At 34.5% G+C, this 19,981-nt stretch overlaps 6 protein-coding genes and 1 long non-coding RNA gene across 12 annotated transcripts in view; 3 read left to right on the top strand and 4 right to left on the bottom strand.

Annotated features, from left to right (window-relative positions):
* Positions 1–5,338, bottom strand: part of LOC108611614 (UPF0585 protein CG18661) — an 87,810-nt gene extending 82,472 nt beyond the window's left edge. For 5 of the 6 annotated variants that reach the window (XM_089464533.1, XM_089464531.1, XM_089464532.1 and 2 more), the window contains exons 1-2: positions 5,101–5,338; positions 4,015–5,035 (exon numbers count right to left, since the gene is read on the bottom strand). In XM_089464533.1, the coding sequence (XP_089320659.1) occupies positions 4,351–5,035; positions 5,101–5,105 (690 nt within the window). In that variant the 5' untranslated portion in view covers positions 5,106–5,338 and the 3' untranslated portion in view covers positions 4,015–4,350. The remainder of the gene's footprint in view (positions 1–4,014; positions 5,036–5,100) is intronic. The other variant, XM_018004348.2, reaches the window with a different exon arrangement.
* LOC149269880 (putative mitogen-activated protein kinase kinase kinase 7-like) lies at positions 88–899 on the top strand. The gene is made up of 3 exons (XM_089464539.1): positions 88–314; positions 388–529; positions 596–899. The coding sequence occupies exons 1-3, from the start codon at positions 201–203 to the stop codon at positions 733–735; spliced, it is 396 nt and encodes a 131-aa protein (XP_089320665.1). The 5' UTR covers positions 88–200; the 3' UTR covers positions 736–899.
* Try29F (Trypsin 29F) lies at positions 2,338–4,021 on the bottom strand. The gene has a single exon (XM_018004345.2). The coding sequence runs from the start codon at positions 3,434–3,436 to the stop codon at positions 2,654–2,656; it is 783 nt and encodes a 260-aa protein (XP_017859834.1). The 5' UTR covers positions 3,437–4,021; the 3' UTR covers positions 2,338–2,653.
* Positions 5,339–5,442: 104 nt separating the features above from the next.
* Positions 5,443–7,767, top strand: alien (COP9 signalosome complex subunit 2 alien). Its single transcript, XM_018004343.2, has 6 exons — positions 5,443–5,621; positions 5,723–5,917; positions 5,985–6,110; positions 6,607–7,088; positions 7,156–7,488; positions 7,552–7,767. The coding sequence occupies exons 1-6, from the start codon at positions 5,568–5,570 to the stop codon at positions 7,694–7,696; spliced, it is 1,335 nt and encodes a 444-aa protein (XP_017859832.1). The 5' UTR covers positions 5,443–5,567; the 3' UTR covers positions 7,697–7,767.
* A 755-nt stretch (positions 7,768–8,522) lies between these two features.
* Positions 8,523–12,412, bottom strand: LOC108611618 (protein rolling stone-like). Its single transcript, XM_018004353.2, has 4 exons — positions 9,645–12,412; positions 9,057–9,158; positions 8,804–8,990; positions 8,523–8,750 (listed from the first exon to the last, which is right to left on the bottom strand). The coding sequence occupies exons 1-4, from the start codon at positions 9,967–9,969 to the stop codon at positions 8,540–8,542; spliced, it is 825 nt and encodes a 274-aa protein (XP_017859842.1). The 5' UTR covers positions 9,970–12,412; the 3' UTR covers positions 8,523–8,539.
* Positions 12,413–13,193: 781 nt separating this feature from the next.
* Positions 13,194–17,419, top strand: rost (rolling stone). Its single transcript, XM_018004344.2, has 4 exons — positions 13,194–13,661; positions 16,052–16,403; positions 16,476–16,659; positions 16,734–17,419. Exons 1-4 carry the CDS (start codon positions 13,560–13,562, stop codon positions 16,921–16,923), a joined length of 828 nt encoding a protein of 275 aa, XP_017859833.1. The 5' UTR covers positions 13,194–13,559; the 3' UTR covers positions 16,924–17,419.
* Positions 17,420–18,417: 998 nt separating this feature from the next.
* Positions 18,418–19,981, bottom strand: part of LOC149269878 (uncharacterized) — a 57,814-nt gene continuing 56,250 nt past the window's right edge. Inside the window, exon 3 of the long non-coding RNA XR_016269187.1 lies at positions 18,418–19,512. This is a non-coding gene — a long non-coding RNA (uncharacterized LOC149269878). The remainder of the gene's footprint in view (positions 19,513–19,981) is intronic.

The raw sequence follows: 19,981 nt of genomic DNA, 5'->3' as shown, positions 1-19,981 counted from the left end.
AGAGATATGGCCATCAAGGAAATTGCGATCGACCCCAAGACTTGGAAAGAGAATAACAATGTGCACCGCGAACTGTTCTACTTGGAAAAGGTTAATGGCCACGCCCTCATCGTACAATTATATGGACTTATAATGGAGGAAACAGCAATTCATTTGGTTATGGAATACGTTGCAGGAGGAAGCATGTGAAGAGTCAGAATATGTTGCTGGACGCCGAACGAAGAAACTTAAAAATTTGCGACTTCGGTTTTGTAAGGGAGTTGGAAAAGGACATGACTAAAGGAAAAGGCACTCCGCTATATATGGCACCCGAGGTGCATATATATATATATATATATATATGTATATAGTCAAGTTTATTAGTTAAACTCATTTGATTCCATGCAGCTTGCCACGGCTGGCAGTTACTCTTCTAAATGCGATGTGTACAGCATGGGCATTACGATTTGGGAAGTTCTGGGGCGTGAGATTCCTTATGAATTTCTAGGCAACATCTATATAAGTGAATTCAATGAACAAATCGCCGAAGGTAATTCAATCTTATTTATATACACCATATATTTCCATATATTGAGCATTTGTATGGTTTATGCAGGTCTACGGCCCTCTCTGGATGATCTAAAATTTGATTGTCCGGATCAATTGAAAACTTTCATTCAAAGATGCTGGGTTAAAAACGCGGTTGTTCGTCCCACCATGCAGCAGGTTGTGGCAGAATTGCAAAAGTATTTGTAGACTCAATATATGCTCACCAGCTCAGCAGCATATGCATACGTCTTAACTCTATCTATGCTCCTCTCTAACATTTCAAGGATACGGCACCGCTGATATATGTATGTGTATATGATTTCTTTTTATATGCTGCTCACCAATTTTAGCTAAATATATATATATATATATATATATATATATATATATATATATATATATATATATATATATATATATATATATATATATAAATATACATAAATATTTGCTAGTTTTCGGGGTCAATTAAAATAATTTTAAGTGCTCGCATGTCCAATCGATCAATGTGCATAGCAAATGGGAAACACATTCACTAGACAACAGCTGCTGCTACAGCTCGAGCAACTGGCCAACTGGCCAATTGGCCAACTGACCAACAGGCCAACCAACCATTCATCAGTTTCTGTACTTTGAGACATTTTGGCGAACAAGTTTCAGCTATCGTAATTGGCCCGGAAAAAGCTTAAAGCCAAATATTTACACACACAGCACGCAGCGAAACTGATGAAAGAGTTTTCCAGCTCAATAATTGAAAGCGAAATTTCTAAGACAGGTCCACTGAAGCACCAATACAACCACACCTATTCATTGGCTAAGATAAAAAGAATAGAAGTGCAAAAGACCCAAACAAATATGTATATGCCGAATGAATAAATAAAAATAGGCCATCATGCGTAGAAAGCTGGCTTGACTGCTTCAAGTTAAAAAAAATAAAAATCAAGCCCATATTAATATTTCGTACATCAAAACATTTCTACCACTAGTTCTCCTACTTTTTGTGTCTCGTCTATCCGTACATTTGCAGGCATTCTCAAAAGTCCTGAGTCCTATGCTGTCAAGTCTGGAAAATTGTAATTTCCGTCAAAGTTGGCTTAGCTTCCTTAATCCTAGTTATTCTTCCATGGGAAAAAATTCCCTTCCCATTATAACAAATTCAATCCTTAATATTGATATAAAAAGGTCTTTCTCTCTCTCTCTCTCTCTCTCTCTCTATTTCTTATAAACACAAGTATATATATACCGAAATTCATATTCGCGGTAATTGTCCTGCCATTTTCCAATTTTTCTCTTCTCCGTTCAGTTTTCTACCCCCGTCTCAATAGTAGTAATTGTTGATTAAATGGATGCTAGTCTACCGGTACTCAGTTTGCACTTCTATTTTCCGTTACCGGTTCCCATTACCAATTCAGGCGTTTGCTTGTCTGGTGACTCTATTGTCAAAGCATTTAGCGATGCGGTGTTCGATACGAACACCGAACACTAAGCAGAGTCGGGGGGCATGTCCAATGACTTGGCTCATTGCAATTTTGCACGTGAACTTGTTAAGAGCAAAAACCACGTCATGAAATTCAAATCGAACACTTATCGTCAGAGTCCAAAAAAGAAACAATGAAACAAGAAACAATGAAAGTCTTCGTAAGCCATATATAAAATATTCGAGTTACCTAGTACCTAGCAAATAGACATACGAACGCGCCTAGATCAACTCATCATTCTCATCATGTTATACCCTGATTTCTAATTTTCAATGGGTTCACAGCAGAATACAAAATATATAAGATACATACAATCAAACATAAAATGCTATTTCATTTAATTTTTATATATTCCTTCTTACTATATTAATTTTTATACTTTTACTCATCTTGTTTAACAAGTAAAATCATGAAAACTGCAAAGCCGAAAGACATTTCGAAAAAATACTTTTTAAATTACGCGCTCTGCCACGAGTGCCATAGCAACGAGCTTGTTACATGCTCACAATAGTACTGCCCATCAGCTTTATGTACATTTTTGAAAGGCCACCAATGCTGCCCATTAGTATTTATCGATTTTTTAATTTCGCGCTAACCAGCAATTTTGTAATTATTTGATAAGTTTAATTGAATTTATTGACAACAATCTATATGCCACTTATCGAAGCAATCCAATCCCTTACTGCCGACACTTTGGAATAAACACCAGGATATTTGGGCTTTGCACAGCCAAATCCCCAGGAGACAACGCCCCATAATTTACCATTGACGGCCAACGGCCCGCCGGAGTCCCCTTGACAGGCATCCTTGCCACCTTCGGTGAGACCCGCGCATAGCATACGGTCCGTAATGTAGCCAAAATGCTCATAGGCTAATGTGCATTGGGTCTGATTCACCGTGGGCACGGTGACAGCTCGCAGCACATCTGACGATTCCTCGGCATTTTGAGTATTGCCCCAGCCGGTGATTGTAACCAATGTGCCATCTGGAAGATTCTCATTCTGTTCAGGCAGCTGGGCAAATGCCTGGGTGACGTCTGTGCTATTATAGGGCGCCAGCTCTAGCAGGGCATAGTCATAGTCGATTGTTCGTGAATTGTAGTCGGGATGACGGTGAATACGCCGTATGTTGACGATCAGGCCATCCTTCTCTTTGCGCGTGGCACCGACGCGCACCTTCAAGGACTCCACACTAGCGCTCTCCACACAATGGGCGGCGGTCAGTGCCCAGCCGACGCCAATCAATGAACCGCCGCACATGTGAAAACTACGCTGCAGTGAAATTTGATACGGATAATCCTTAATAGACACCTGAACGCCACCCACAATGCGTCCATCCTGTCGCAGCTTGGGCACAGCCGGCACAGTCAGGCAGCCAACGCAGGTGAACAGGAGCAGCGGCAGGAGCAGCGTATTCCAACTTAACGACATGTTCGATTCCGAGTGGATAAGCGTTATGCTAGCTCTGCGGTTATTAGGAATGCTTATATAGACGCCGCCCAATGGGTTATCAATCTATCAAGCTCATTTTCCAGGGTCAATCATCGTAGCCGCGTAGCGAAGGTATCCACTTGGCCTAGTTAATCCGTCGCCGATACTCATAAAATTTTATGGCCCATAGACGATGATATCGACGTCATCGAGAATGTTATCTAAGCCCAATTCTATTGTTTGAAAAAGACAATTCAGGGTCTTGTTTTTCCCTCAAAATTATGCCAAATATATATAAATTGGCAGTAATATAAACATATTTTACTCTATATTCATATATATATATAGAGCAACAACTCGCACATATATAGATATGGTAATCCACAATATTATCATGTATCTTACTTAAGAAATCATGTTCTTTTTAAAACTTATACAGTTTATACAAATATATTTGATATGGAGACAGACTCTATTACTAAAGTACCAGTCAATATAATCAGGATATAATCAACAACAAGGGCTTATAGGCTGGACTCGATAGTACGATAAAGAATACGTTAAATTTATATAAATACCTTTTGAGATATTGCAAAATTATACCGGTGATTCATCAGATTGTTCAGCTATCTCAACTTCTGGTTTCCATTTCCGCTAGTTCCTCTAAATTTACATATGTATATCCAGATTGTAATGCACTTCCTTATAGAAAGATTACGAAGTGCATGCGTTAAATCCTCTTTTTTTAATCTTTTTGTTACAGATTTTCCACTAAGACGCGTTGATTTGTGTGGAATCAATCAGCACAGCCGCCAAACATTACAAAATATCAGGGAAGAAAGCGAGCGCCGTATATGTAGAGAATACTCCTACTCTCCTGCGATTCACACAATTCACGCTGCAATGGCGTTCGCTTACAGCTTTAGCCAGGTCAAGAACTTATTGTTGGACGGCATATCGGTGACTCGTTCCAGCCGCAAGCCATTCAAATCGGCCAACTGCTTCAGATCCCTGATATCCCGTATGCCCCACTCACTATTGCGACTCCTCAAGCTCGCATCGAAGTCGACATTGCTTTGGGGCGTCAATTGGCCGTCCTGGGCATAGGGTCCATAGGTGAAGAGTTTGCCGCCCGGTTTCAGCAGCTGGCCAGCAGCACGAAATAGTCCCTCCGAACAGTTCCATGGCGTAATGTGCATCATATTGCAGTTCAACATATAGTCATAGCTGGCGGGCTTTAGCTGCGCCCTCGTCCCTTCCTCCCATTGCTGCAGCTCCTGCGAAATGTCCACAAAGAGTGGTGGACAGATATTACCAGTTGCACAGTCGGCGGCATATGCCTTAATCGAACTGAAATCTCTGCGCTCATATTCCGTTGTTTGAAAACTGATGTTCGGTAGGAGGGGGGCCAAAAAGCCGGCATGCTGACCCGAACCGGACGCGATCTCCAGCAATCGTAGATTTGGTGTACTCTTATCCACCTGTTGCAGCAAGGCCTCCGATATGGGTTGAGAATTCCGATCTGCCGAAGGATGTGTGCGTTTTATAGCGCTGCGAAGCGTCGTCACATGAAACAAACATCGAAAGTGTTTTGTCAGACTGTGTGCGATGTTTACTGCATGAATAAGTTCTTGGTTTCATTGTAATTCAAGCAAATATTTTACCTCATATTTAAAATTGATTATTAGCAATTTATTCCCAAATTCACTTACGTATTTGCTCTTAAATTGCTTTATTTTACTTTCTTGGCGCTGCCCGGCTACGAACTTATCGATATGCCAGGGCTGCAGTATCTCGTGAGCCGATACAATACAGTGAGCCAATCATGTGCCTTTATGGATTATCACGAGTTACTTATAGCTTACAAATTCATTTTCAGAAATAAATATTGTAACAGTAAATAAATTTAATAATATTATTATATAAGTTCATAAGCAAAATATATTTAGTATTTTATTAATACTTTCTTTGTCATTATATATCGGAAGCATACCGATATATGTGAAATTTCTCATATGGCAGTGCCGTTTTATCGCCTTGCCGCCACATTCGGTAGTGAGACAAAATTTTGTCAATTTTAATTGGGTATTGTTTTTGTTGAATCAATTGTTGCAACCAAGAAAGCTGCTCAATGTCTGATAACGATGATGATTTCATGTGCGACGACGATGAAGATTACGGCCTGGTAAGAATTGCTACATTTCGCAGTATTTGAATTTGTATCTACGGTATACCTCAAAACCCGGCGTCGTCTGCATGGGTTTCTCTTTGTGACTTCAATTTTAGGAATACTCGGAGGATAGTAACTCAGAACCGGACGTAGATCTAGAGAATCAATACTACAATAGCAAGGCACTCAAGGAGATGGAGCCCACAGCGGCGCTAGCCAGTTTCCAAAAGGTGCTCGATCTGGAGAACGGCGAGAAGGGCGAATGGGGCTTCAAGGCGCTGAAGCAAATGATTAAAATCAACTTTAGTCTGGTGAGCCTTAAGTGGGCTGCAAAATAGAATATTTATGAACTATGACCCTTTCACCCCCTATCTGTAGAGCAACTACAAGGAAATGATGGTGCGCTACAAGCAGCTGCTCACCTACATCAAGAGCGCCGTCACACGCAATCACTCCGAGAAGAGCATCAATTCCATACTGGATTACATATCGACGTCCAAGAATGTAAGTAAGAAAGATGTGAGACATGATAAACGCTGACCCTAACTGGTTTAATATCGTATATGTACTTTCATATGTATATTAACTATTTATATACGAAAGTAGTTTTCTCTGTTATTCCTTGCCTACGGAATGTTTTATGCTTTGACTTTGATGAAGAATGTCTAATGTTGTATTTTATACATTATCTTAATCATAATAAGCTGCAGCAGCTGTTTGGCTGCTTCAGCAGAATCAACTTTGCAAAGATAATATTACCTTTTATAGAGAATCAAGTTCTTGTTTATAAGCAAATAGCGATACAGGTCTTTACAGATAGACACATTATATATAAGTAAAGTCATGTGTTTTTTTATATATTTAGAACATTTTGTAATATGGAATATGGGCAAAATGTTTAAATGTTTAATGTGTATATAGAAATGAAATTATCCTAGTATATAGCTAATATTAATTGAATTATTTGAAAGAATTTAAACATAAATTATTACATTTTCAGATGGAATTGCTGCAGAATTTCTATGAGACCACTTTGGATGCATTGCGCGATGCCAAGAACGATCGTCTGTGGTTCAAGACGAACACGAAACTGGGCAAGCTCTACTTTGATCGCAACGACTTCACCAAATTGCAAAAGATACTCAAGCAGTTGCATTCGAGCTGCCAGACAGACGATGGCGAGGATGATCTGAAGAAGGGCACCCAGCTGCTAGAAATTTATGCGTTGGAAATCCAAATGTATACGGTGCAGAAGAATAATAAGAAATTGAAAGCCCTCTATGAGCAATCTTTGCACATTAAATCGGCCATACCTCATCCACTGATAATGGGCGTAATACGTGAGTGCGGCGGCAAAATGCATTTGCGTGAAGGCGAGTTCGAGAAGGCGCACACCGATTTCTTTGAGGCGTTCAAGAACTACGATGAGAGCGGATCGCCCAGACGCACAACCTGCCTGAAATACTTGGTGCTGGCCAATATGTGAGTGAGAGTGCGAATAACTTGAGAATAATCATAAGCAATTAATTGATCATATTGTCTCTGACAGGCTAATGAAGTCCGGCATCAATCCATTTGATTCGCAGGAGGCCAAACCGTATAAGAACGATCCTGAAATATTGGCCATGACAAACTTGGTTAACTCATACCAAAACAATGACATCAACGAGTTTGAGACTATATTGCGCCAGCATCGCAGCAACATAATGGCCGATCAGTTTATACGCGAGCATATTGAGGATTTGCTGCGCAATATACGCACCCAGGTGCTCATTAAACTGATCCGACCCTATAAGAATATAGCCATACCGTTCATAGCCAATGCGCTAAACATTGAGCCGGCCGAAGTGGAGAGCCTGCTCGTTTCCTGCATACTGGATGAGTACGTTGATCACCGAATACCGATATTATTACTGTGTAACTCTATTAACATTATACTCCGCAGCACCATCAAAGGGCGGATCGATCAGGTAAACCAGGTGTTGCAGCTGGACAAGGTCAATAGCAGCGCTGCTCGGTACAATGCACTGGAGAAATGGTCCAATCAAATTCAATCACTGCAATTCGCTGTAGTACAGAAAATGGCTTAGACATAAGGCAACGATTAAAATCTAATGGAAATTCTGAAAAATTTCAAATCAAATATAGTCTTACTAAAACATTTGCACAGTGCATGAAACAACGCCTCTATATATAAATGAAGTATATCAATGTTAAGGGCTTTCAAGATAAAGCTGCGATAAGCACAGGTTGTTCTATCATAAATATGTATGGCCGATAAGCAATTGTATATGACTCGAATGAAAAAATAACAAATATTCAAAGCGAAACCGATTTATAACGTAAAGGAAAATATGGAACCGCCGGTTTAATTGCTGCTTTTGTCGCTGTGGATTCTTATTATGCGAATTTTCGGATTGAATTTTTGAAGAGAAGCTTATCAGAACTTCTTTCATCAAAACAATTAAACTTTTCGGAATAATATTAATAAAATTTAAATAAATTAGGCATAGACAGGTACTTTATCAGGCGAATCATTATAATCATTCACAATAGTAAAGCGAGTATATTAAGTTATTTATATCTTATTGTTTTCTGCATTTCTAACCGCCTGTTCGTCCGCATGAATCCAAAGCTAATGAAGGTGGAGACTTTAAATCAATGCCCATTGCGGGTGTGGCAGACCAGGTACAGCTATATACATATCTGTTGCACTGTTGAAGCTGGTTGATCTCTATTGCTTTGCAACAGATATGAAAACATTGAAATGATTGTTTTAAAGCTTTATATAAATATCAATATTTAAATATAAAGACCACAGCTAGGATTCAGTCAATAAAACAAAAGAGGATTGTGAAAAGTGAACTGTTTCAAAATGAGTAGCATAGACAATAGCAAATTAAAAGAAAAATAAAATCAGATTTCAACTTTAATTAAGCAACTTCAGCGCCTGATGTGGCCGTCTGCCGCACTTCAATGGAAGAAGTTTTGCGACAGCGCTCCTGCATCCATAATCTTAGTCTATAGATCCAGAAGATGACGACGCAAAAGAATAGCGCCAGCACAATGCAGCCACAAACGCTGCCAATGGCCAAGCCCGGCCTCTCCCAGTCCAGAATGAAATATATATAGCGATTACCAAAGCTGCAAATGCAATCGAATTAGAGAGCAATCAAAAGGGAAATCAAAAAGCTCACAAATCGGTGCCGCCGGCCCCGAAATAGATAACCGAGAACAGGCCATAGACGAGGCCCACCACGAGCGGATAAACAAAGTGCATCAGGCGAGTGGGAAAGGCCACGACGAAGCAATCGAAGAGCATGCAAATGGAATTGAACGCATGCGCCCACAGATTGTACAGTCCAACGGGACCGTCAGACATGCCTAAAACGGGATTGATTGATTAATAATAGATTCTTTAGCAACACTATAAACGCTTGGGCTGCTCACTGGGATAGAGCGCTGTCCAGAAAACCAACGTTATCATCAGGGCCAAAACTGTTGTCGTAAAATGCGAGCACCAGTATATCCTAAGAGCCCAGCTGCCAGAGACTGAAATGGAAATATATTAAATATAACTAATTTCATATGTAACAGTAAATCCAGCAAACACAAATAAGAATAATTATGCCTGTAGAAGTACTTAATCTTCACTTTAAAACCAAAAGCCGACAGATGAATTAATATTTAATAAACAATTTGATTTCGATGCAATATAATAATAATTATTTTTTGAAAATTAAAGTTTGAGTATATTATACCCTGAGTACTAGGAAGATTATAAATACTTTGAATGCTGGAAGTACTAAAAATACTTCAAAAACTTTAAAAATGTTCGTCTAATGCCGAAAAAAAGGTATTCACACTCATTTCATATTCAATAATCTTTTTAATATTTATTCAGAAAATGATTAATTAACTTTTCAAATTTAATTTGGAGCTATATTTTCATAGGTATTTAAAATGACTTAGTGATCAATTTCTAGCTAGAAAATTATAAAAAAAATGCGTAAAAAATTGTACAAAATATTTGCTTACCGAAATAGCCGGGCTTTATAAAGTATATGGTGGCCAGAATGGCGCCATAGGCACAGTCATAGAAGCATAAGGTGAAACCCCAATCGGTTAGATAGATGAACCATGTGCCTTCATTGAATTGATCGACCAGACTGCTAATGACCCCAGCTGCAAAGAAGGCCGCCAGGAGCCAACGATAGATCAGCCAGATGAAAGAGCGTTCGCTGCGCTGCCATTGAGAGCGACAAAAGTCGGCGGGCTGATCGTGGTACAGTGAAAACTTGGCACACTGAAACTCATCCACCAGTGGCTGGCAGCAGCAGGTTTGCTGGCTGGTATCGCGCATCACGCCCGCCGGATGGACTCGATGTCTGCGTAGCTGGACAAGAGCTGCTAAAGCCGACCAGAGCAAATGGCTGACGCGTCGGTAGAATGTCAACTGCCGCAGCCAGGGCCAGAGTCGAGCCAGTAGGCCTGACAGTTTGACATTATTTCCGCAAATTGTTGTAGCCAAATGGCAATTCGAGTGTTAGCTTATCAGCTGGTGATTCTTATCACCAGTTATGTCTGACTGGAAGGTACTTCCAGCCAATCTATGTATATATCGCTGATAGCTTCCAAAATAGCCGTTTAGCCGGTATCACTGATGTTGGCCAACTACTCGGACTGACTTGGCTAACAGTCAGTGTGTGGCGCCAGGCCTGAATACCTTCCCACGCTTCTCAGTAAATCCCGACACGCGCTAAATGTGCTTTCAATTATTTAACAGCATTTTGTGAATTTTTGCAGATGATTCATTGGAGCAATAACAATAATATCAATAGTTTTCATTTTTTTTTTTTTTTTTACAGAAAATATATGATAAGAAGACCCTATCACAGTCAAAAGTAATTCCCCACTTGAACTTATCATCCTAAAAAAAAAGGCATTTCTACAAAATAGTAATTGATTATCGCATTTTGAACATGTAACTCGTGTGCTGAACAATTACCAATTCCGTTGAATTCGTCAAATGAAAAAAAAATAAATAAATAAATATTAATAAAAATATAGCAACCTTGAGTTTTAGATAAGATGACAACGCGGAACACGTTGTTAGTTAAACAAAACAAATTTATGATAATAATTTCGCAGTTCATTCATGACGAATATCTCAAAGCGTTGATATAATTATTTACCTTGATTAAAAACAAAAAAGTTGACTGACTTATCAAAAACATCATATTTACTTGCATAAGAATATTTAAATTATATATGTATGTAATATTTTTAAAAGTATGTCTAGTTCAAAATATATAAATAATATATTACAATAATAGAAATGTTATGTACATGATACTACTACTAAGGGAGAAGGTCGAGCCTCTAAAATAGAATGTAGCTACGAATATAGACGTATGTTTATACCACAATTTATTTTTGTAATTGATTTAAAATTTAAATAGAAATATTTAAACCGAATTGTTATTTTCCTAGCTGTCTATCATAATTTGTAATAGATTTTTTGCACACGCAAATCAAAAATTGAAATTTAAACATTTCGCCTGGATCTGATTGCAACGGACATGCAATCAACAAATATCAAATACAGTTTTTATTTGCGAATAGCAAATGGAATGTGATTTTGGTACGGCTCGGGTTGGAAATTCAAATTAACAACTTTTAAATTATGCAATAGCGGGAAGTAGCAGATATCAGTGCTAGATACAATACGATAATTGAAGACACTTTCAATTTCTAAATCAAAATAGAACAATTTCTAAGTGTCTTCGGGTCAATAGCAAGGTCAGCAAAGAGGGGCGTATAAATGGAACAAATACAAGTGCAAATTTGTGTATGACACCTTATATATTGTATATATGTATGTACATATAGTTGATGTACAAGTTTGGAATTTTCAACACAGAGCAATTTGTAATCGATCCCATGTTTATTAAACTGACCCTCAACTGCTTAAATTACGTTTGCAAATTGAAATATCAGATCCAATCAACAACAAATTTCTGGTGTAATAAGTTGTATTATTTACTGTTTAATGCAGGCGAATGAAGAAATATTTACAAAATATGTATATAAATAATAAACATTTATTATCAATTCCACTAAGTATTTTGATATTGAAACAAATAGAGAAAAATTATAAATGATTTAACTAAAATATTTTGCAAAAAAAAGTCTGATTTCTTTTTAAAACACTTTCCCAGCCAATTGCTAATAAGCTGAATGTGGGTCAAACCTAAAAAAAAAAAAAGAAAAAAAAAAACAGAAATTGAAAAAAAAAACTTTATGGTTAAAAGCATTTTTTTTGGAATTTGCGACTCCCATAGTTTGCTTGCATTTGAGCACTCACATAATTGGGAGAGCTCAGAGCTTTAATTGGACGACCTCCAGGGCTTCAAGTTCAATAAAGTCAGCTCAGCAGCTGATGTATGCTTTATATGGTATGATGACAAACGACGCTGCTGCTGTCAATAACACTGATATCATATCATTCGAAATGATTCCCACAGCATCATGTTTTTGGATGGAGCACTTAACAGATCGGCGACTATTTGACACTCACTTTATATACGTATACGTATATATGTTTTTGTTTTTGTTTTCAGTTATTGGTTTTGTGTGTGTGAATATTAACGATATGCCTTTAATTAAATTATTTAGTTTTATTATTGCTATGCCTATACTTTGTTCATAAAATAGATATGTTGACTATATTAAAAAAAAGAATAAGATACTTAAGAATTTTTTTGAATTATTCAACTGAAATTTAACATTTTAAATTTATTTTTTAAATTACAAAAAAAAAAAAAAAAAAAAAAAAAAAACTACAACAAAAATATTGAATATTAAATATTCTAATTTAAAAGAGTTTAAGCTATTGATAATATATCCCCAAGACTATAAATGAGCATATTGGAAGACAAATTTTAAACAAGTATTAACGCTGCAGTTGGGCATTACCGACTGAAGAATTGTCTATCACGACCCAAACAGTGCCAGATTCATTCTATGATTTACAACACTGCAATTTTTATATACTATTCTATTATTAATTTTTTATTTTTTTATTCAAATTAATGGAGAATGTTAAAAATAATTTAGCCGTTACCTTAAATTTTTAGAGAATACCATTCCCCCAATAAGCGTAGATATATCCGCCATATGAGTATGCATTTCAAATAAAAAAAAATTAAAATTTTTTAAATTTCTAAAAATAAACACATAAAATTACGAAATAAATTTCTTTAAAATGTTGATAGTATAAAAACAAATATATTAAATTAAATTAAAATAAATTTGTCCTAGCCATGTTAAATACATACTGTTATTTTTATTTTTTTTATTATTATTATTATTAATATTATATATTATTTCTGTTAAATATTCATTTGCTTAACTTTAGGCTCTACTCAAAGGGTATATTGCAGTGATCGGGCTTCAGTTCTTTTTACAAAATTCGTATTTTTTTTATGATATTAATTTGGTCGATCGCATGGCGTACGGCTTCGTGTATATAAACGAGTCGAAGCCTGCGCCAAGTGCTTGGTCGTGTTATTTGCAGTGAGCGCGTTTCTAATCGTTCCGTCGGTAGCGGGTTCGGCACAGTCACTTGTTAGAGGGTCTCTCGAAGGGTAAAAGCATTCCACTGTTTTCAGTCGAGTCTGTCTCGTCGTGTGTTGTGCACGAGTGCGCGTTCCCACTGGAGTAGTTAGCGAATTGCCGAAAAGCGCGTATACATACATATACATATACATATATATTTTACCGACTCCGTCCAAGTCATAGCCCTGCGAATGATTTTCAAGATCACACAGAGCGCAACAATAGCTGAATTAGGCTGAAAGTTTATTTCTGCACACAATTAGCAGAACCACGCCGGCAACTCGGTAGCCAACCCCGTACATCGATTAGCGATCATAATTAAACAAACAGAAAATGCAATTCCTCAAAAGGTTTCGGAAAGGCCTCAACAATGAATTACAAAAGCAAAATTTCGGCTTCGAATGCAGTCACGTGCATCTATTTTATAAGTCTCTGGTGAGTTTAATAGCTAAACGGTAGTGCAATGTGTCTCGGAAATTATCTGAAAGCCCTTTACACTCTGGGCAACTTTGTGTTTTAGATGAGATCATTTGAAGTTTTAGTAGTATGTGCATGTAGCAAGGGCTATTAAAGCATTAAGTACAGCTTGACGTTTACAATCGTATGTAAGACCAGTGCTAACAGACCGTCTAACGACTATTGCATACACTTGCTGAAGAAATTAAAAAATATATATATTATGTTTGAGTTATTTGAGAGAAAATATTTAAAATATTTTCTATTCATAATTAAAAAAAAAAACAAAAAAAAAAAACAAAAAACAAAAAAAAAAGTTTTTATGATTTTAATTCATATATATAAATATATATATTTTTATTTATTTATTTTTTTTTATTATCCTTATATGAAAATTTGTGTCTTAACATAAGTGTTTATAATATATATATATTATTTATAATATATATATATTAGATAAAAACAAGTATTTTTAATTAACTGATATTTATGTATAAATAATATGTTTATTTAAGTATATATTTTAATTCATTTTTTATTTTATTTTTTTTTTTTTCATATATTTTATTATTTTATTTTATTTTAGATTTATTTCCTAATAATTTTTAATTTCTGTGAGTTTATTTATTTATTTATTTCATTTAATTATTTATAGATTTATTTTATTATTTATTTATTTTCTAATAATTTTTATTTTCTGCGAGTTTATTTATTTATTAAAATTATTCAGGTTCTTTCAATTAACTTAAGTTAAAAAAAAAAAAAAGGTAAAAAATTCCCAAAAGAGTAATAAATATTATGTTCACACTAATATCATGAATTCTTAAATGTATTATTATATTATTTATTATTATATATTATATATATATGTCTTCCCTACTTAATATTCAAAAAAAAAAAAAAAAAAAAAAAAAAAAAACAATTAAAACATTTTTAAAAATATAATATATGAGCATCATTGACAAAGCTTTTTGTTGATTTACATAATGAGCTGCAGTTGAAAAGAATTTTTGAATACTGATACAATACCTTAGGCATGACAGAAAGTAATAACGAGAATCATATAAATAAATATTTGGCGGATATACTGAAATAGTACTCGACGCTAACAATAACAGTAACAGTGCCCGCATTGTACATAAAAAGTAAATTCCGGAAATATCACACCATAATTTGTCACATTCATATGACTTATCGAAATTAGAGAATAGAAAAACTGTGTTTAGCACATTTCGTTTTAATTTAGACATGGCACGAGCAAATGTATACACATAGATACGTATAGAAATTATATACTGATATTGGGGTCGTCTAATGGCACACGATCTTCCCGAAGTTCAAAACAAATCTATTCTCATTGCGTAATCGACAAGTTATGTTATTTGGCTTTTTTTTTCTTTTTTTTTTTTTTTTGCACTTCAACCAAGCGAAAACGACAACAAACTTACTAACTAAACAAGCACGAGCCCGGTCAGTTAATACGTCATTAATTTGACAGCACGAGGCGAACAGACAGTGAGACAACACATAGTAGATAACAGTCAGTTAACAGCTATCGGAATTTTAGCTCTAACCTGATACTGCCATAAGCGGAATATTTATATGCAAACATGCAGTTGCACTCGGTTAGTTAAATAAATAAACAGCAATTATACGTTGTGTAAAGGTCAGATAAGGTGGGCAGGTAGATGCAGTATGATTATCAATGATTATATATAATATATAAAAATATGTATATAGCAATCAATAAACCTGCGCATAACTATAAATGTTAATCACATTAATTTGATTAGCTCTTATCTATATTAGTTAATTACCTTTAAAAATTTGGACTTTCGATGTGGCAACGTCAGAGCTAAGTATCCAATCAGTGCGGTAATAATCGTGAACTTTGATTTTGCTTAGTTGCAAACTCATGGCTGGCAGCGGTATTTCGCTTATTAAATATGAATGTAAATACTATAACTAAATACCCCATAAAGAATGACTTCCTACAAGCTAGATAACAAATGTACAAAGACCTTGTTTGCTAAAATTATTACGAATTAAAATTTAGTATTAGAATTAGAATGTAGTAATATTTTAAGCAAAGTAAAAAAAATAAACCATAGATATTTAAGAAAAAAATATAAAAAATATAAAAATGATAAGAATAAAATGAAAAGAAAAATTTAACCAAAATTATCATTTAATTATTATTATTAATTAATAAAGATTAAATCATTTAAGCTAGTCAAGAATTTACTGCATAATATAGATTATTTAACCTCTAGCACCTACTGATCTTTCAACTTTCTCGTCCTCTCTCTCTCACTCTCTCTTATCACTGAGGCTTACTCAATCTGTTTCTTATTGTCTATATTTTTCAGTGGCAAAAGCATGAAGTCAGCACAGTCTATTTACTATACCGTTGGCTATTGGCGCTAATATTTCTGGGCGTTTACATCACTTGCATTATTCTGCAATTCTGTGATGGCAAATTTTTTATCTACATGACCAACTGGGGCTTTGGTCTGATCACGATCACAATGATAGTTGCGGCCGTGAACGTCACACGCTGGCACTACGATCTGCAGAATGTCCGGAGTCTGGTGCAGGAGGCGGGACAGAAGGCGCGCACATCATGCGGCCTGAAGATATACTGGTGGCTGTATAATATATCATTATTGCTGGCACTAATCATATCCACAGTATACTGGATATTTCTCAATGGTCGCATGAGTGAGTTGGCGAATGCAATTCTGAACACTATACTAAACAGAATACTTACATAATTTAATTCAATGTGCGTAGACAAACCAACACGTTTTCCGGTCATCAGCATTGTAACGCATGCTCTGAATACCGTTTGTATGCTGATCGATTTTCTAGTCGTTGCATTTCCGCTGCGTCTGTGGCACATGGTGCAGACGATGTGCATGGCCATCGCCTTCTTTCTGTTCACCCTCATCTATCACTTTTGCGGCGGCACCGACGAGTAAGTAGCCCGCACACTTAAAATGTCTATAGATTATCTAATTAATTATTTTCGATTTGGAAATCTAAACGCAGATTCGGCAATCCCTATGTCTATCCCATACTGGACTGGAACAATCCCAAGCGCTGTCTGATCACCTTTGTCGGCATTTTCCTAATGATCATCTGCTATTGGGTGCTGCTCTTTGGCGTTCACAAATTGAAGCAGGTCTTCAATCGAGCCTTTAGCATTGTCTGGACACCCCATGCCGTTGGTCTCATATGAGATCAGCTCTCTATCTAGCACTGACTAAATACAAACAATACCATTATCATATCATACTGCACTCAAGTAGTTATAGGTAGTACCGCCCGCATTATCTCATTATTTCCATTTAGTTACATAACTCACACACACACACACACACATATAGACACACATTGATTGACACAGACTTCCATGCCCACATTCTATACCATTTATTTATATCAATTTGTAGCTGTACGCAGTAAATTATTGTTATTTGGTAACTACTAGCTCTGCGATTAGTTTATAAGTACATTTCTACTGGTTCCTTAATGTCGAAGCAATGTGCAATTGCTTTGGCTATATGTATTTTAACTCTATAAACAGATGAATAAAGCTTGTTGCTATGGAATCCATAGCATAAAGAGTTCGTTGAAAAAAAAAAAAAAAAAAAAAAAAAAAATTAAAAGCCAAACAAGAGCATTTTATAATTTAAGTTTTGTTCATACCGAAAAGCTATCAAAATTATACAAAATCTAAAGATAAATGTTTATAAAAAACTATTTCTCTTACAGATTTGTGGCAACGAAATAAAATAAAAATTAAATCTGAAGAAATATTAAAAATTATTCAACTAATTTATCATTTATATATATCATAGCTTTATACATTCCACTATTACGAAAAAAATATAAATATAATTATAATACAAATTTATTGGAAAATTTTATAATCTTATATACAAAACTAGCAAACTGTAAATATAAAATAAAAATAAACGACAGAAAAATATAGAAATAAAAAAAAAAAAACATTATTTTACATATATAGAATAATATAAATATAATAATATATATAAAATAAAAACAAAACAAAAACAGTATTTATAAATTAATCATATAAATATATAAATATTATTTTATAATTTTAAATATAAAATTTTTAATTAAAATTAAAATAAAATCAAAATAATTAACAAAAATTGCCAAAAAATATTGATTAATACAATTAAATTGACTGATAAATAATAATTAAATTTAATGAGTATTAACATTTTACAGCATTTTAAGAATTGAATAAAAAAATTTGTTAAAGATAAAACAAAAATATAAATAATGCCTAAATAATTCACACGATATAAGAAACTAAATTTTCTCTTCAGTTGTCACTCATTTGTAATATAGAGAAATAAAAAATAATAAAAAATAAAAATTAATAAAAAATAAATGAACTTAATGATAGGAAAAGATTCTAAGTTATTTTGATCGACTATATGAAAGTTAAAGATAAGACAAAAATTATTGTGCAATTTTATAATAAACATAATATGCTCAATGTTAGAGTTAGGGTATAGAGGCCAATGACATATGCATAAACTAAGCCAACTACCGAGGCACAGTGCACATAGGTAGACAGACTAGCACACATACACACAAACGTACACATGCATATGTACATATGTACATGTATGAATGTATGTATGCAGACACAAATCTTTGCTACTTTCGTTACACTCTGTTTTTTCGCACTCTCTCAAAGGTTTCATATTCGTTTACCAAGTGCTTCGCTAATTCTTGCTCAGCCCCTATTGATTATATTTCCATGAAATTGAAGACAATAGCTAGAAATAAACATGAATTATGTTTGGATAAACTGTGACACACATTCAAAAAAGCATAGTTGTGTATAGACAAATACAGTTGAATACGTATGTATTTATAAATCAAAGAACCCACATCCATCCAACCCGATGTGTCATCATATTTTAAATGATTGCCAAATTATTTGAGTAAGAAAATAATGCCATCATGCTACACCGAACCAAGCGCAAACGAGTTCTTCCAAAAGCTTGCAAAAGAAAACAGAGAATAAATGCGGCAAAAGAACATGAATAAGCATAAAATGAAAAGAAAACTGTACAAAGTTAGTTAGAAAGAGGTTTGAGGTAGAAGCGGATGGCTTTTATTTTGTTTACGAAGAATGCTGAAACGCGAAAAAGAGATGAAAGACTAATTAGGTCTGTTTCTCTCCCGAGGAATACTACAAAAGACTGCAACGAATTTCGGTGCTGGGCAAAGCTAAAACATCGTCGTCAGCTTTAATCGTCCAGCAAAAATAAAACCACAACACAACAAGAATAACAACAAAAGGTAAGTACACTCAGCGAAACTGGAAACAAAACTGACAAAGAACCTTTTAATTGGCATACCATGTGTACATTTGGGCCGAGTTACTCAATTAACAAACCGCCTTTGTTTAATTAATTTAAACTGTTTTAGAGTTAACACCAATAAAGTGAATGAGTCGTCCAATCCAATATGCACTGGATTTGAAACGGTTTTAAATTTATTTGCACTCAAAGAGTGATAATCCATGCAAAAGCAATTAAATGTGTATTTACATAACCTTTATACATTTATATCCGTAATTGGTTATTTATTTATGAAGATATTTGAATCAGTTGTCGTGTACGCGAAACTCAACTAAACTCACCTGTGCTTGTCGACTGCGCAGCAGCAACAGCAGCAGCGACAGCAGCAACATTTAACGATCATACGGTATACGATGCACAATATACGATATACGATATTATATGTAGACGGACAGTGGGCAGAGGCATAGTAAATTCTGTGTGTAAGAAATGAAATGAATGAGAATTAATATTAATATAATATAAATATTATATAAAAATATTCATTTTCAACTATATAATTTATGACTAACAATAAAAAATATAAGCGGTGTAATAAAAAAAAAAAAAAAATTAAATATGACTTTATCATATATTTAATATACAAATTAAAAACTAATTTTTTTGTAGTTAAATATCATTTAAAAAATATACATAATAATAGTTTTATATATTTCATTTAATTATTTTTTATTTTTTTTTATTATTTTTTTTTATACAATAATATATTATTAAATTAAAAAAATGAATAAAATAAAATACTTTAAATAAATTAAATTTCAAATATATTAAAAAAAATACCTTACAATAATAACAAAGATTAGAATTAAAAACCGATAAAACTAAAATATGTATTACTATTTTTGTAGTAAATAAAAATAATAAAAAAAAAACTTTAAAAAAATA

This window comes from Drosophila arizonae, chromosome 3, assembly GCF_054131065.1.
Source record: "Drosophila arizonae isolate 15081-1271.41 chromosome 3, UAZ_ARI_1.0, whole genome shotgun sequence".
NCBI classification, from domain to species: Eukaryota; Metazoa; Arthropoda; class Insecta; order Diptera; family Drosophilidae; genus Drosophila; species Drosophila arizonae.
This window is presented reverse-complemented; position numbering and strand designations above follow the sequence as displayed.

Excerpts from the sequence above, each read along its gene's own strand:
- LOC149269880 (XM_089464539.1), top strand. The coding sequence starts at position 201 with ATGTTGCTGGACGCCGAACGAAGAAACTTAAAAATTTGCGACTTCGGT. Across the intron at positions 315-387 it reads CGCTATATATGGCACCCGAG|CTTGCCACGGCTGGCAGTTA; the intron begins GTGCATATATAT and ends GATTCCATGCAG. Across the intron at positions 530-595 it reads CAATGAACAAATCGCCGAAG|GTCTACGGCCCTCTCTGGAT; the intron begins GTAATTCAATCT and ends TGGTTTATGCAG.
- Try29F (XM_018004345.2), bottom strand. The coding sequence starts at position 3,436 with ATGTCGTTAAGTTGGAATACGCTGCTCCTGCCGCTGCTCCTGTTCACC.
- alien (XM_018004343.2), top strand. The coding sequence starts at position 5,568 with ATGTCTGATAACGATGATGATTTCATGTGCGACGACGATGAAGATTAC. Across the intron at positions 5,622-5,722 it reads ACGATGAAGATTACGGCCTG|GAATACTCGGAGGATAGTAA; the intron begins GTAAGAATTGCT and ends CTTCAATTTTAG. Across the intron at positions 6,111-6,606 it reads ACATATCGACGTCCAAGAAT|ATGGAATTGCTGCAGAATTT; the intron begins GTAAGTAAGAAA and ends TTACATTTTCAG.
- LOC108611618 (XM_018004353.2), bottom strand. The coding sequence starts at position 9,969 with ATGCGCGATACCAGCCAGCAAACCTGCTGCTGCCAGCCACTGGTGGAT. Across the intron at positions 8,991-9,056 it reads CTGGACAGCGCTCTATCCCA|GCATGTCTGACGGTCCCGTT; the intron begins GTGAGCAGCCCA and ends ATCCCGTTTTAG. Across the intron at positions 8,751-8,803 it reads GGGGCCGGCGGCACCGATTT|CTTTGGTAATCGCTATATAT; the intron begins GTGAGCTTTTTG and ends TTGCATTTGCAG.
- rost (XM_018004344.2), top strand. The coding sequence starts at position 13,560 with ATGCAATTCCTCAAAAGGTTTCGGAAAGGCCTCAACAATGAATTACAA. Across the intron at positions 13,662-16,051 it reads ATCTATTTTATAAGTCTCTG|TGGCAAAAGCATGAAGTCAG; the intron begins GTGAGTTTAATA and ends TATATTTTTCAG. Across the intron at positions 16,404-16,475 it reads ATTTCTCAATGGTCGCATGA|ACAAACCAACACGTTTTCCG; the intron begins GTGAGTTGGCGA and ends CAATGTGCGTAG.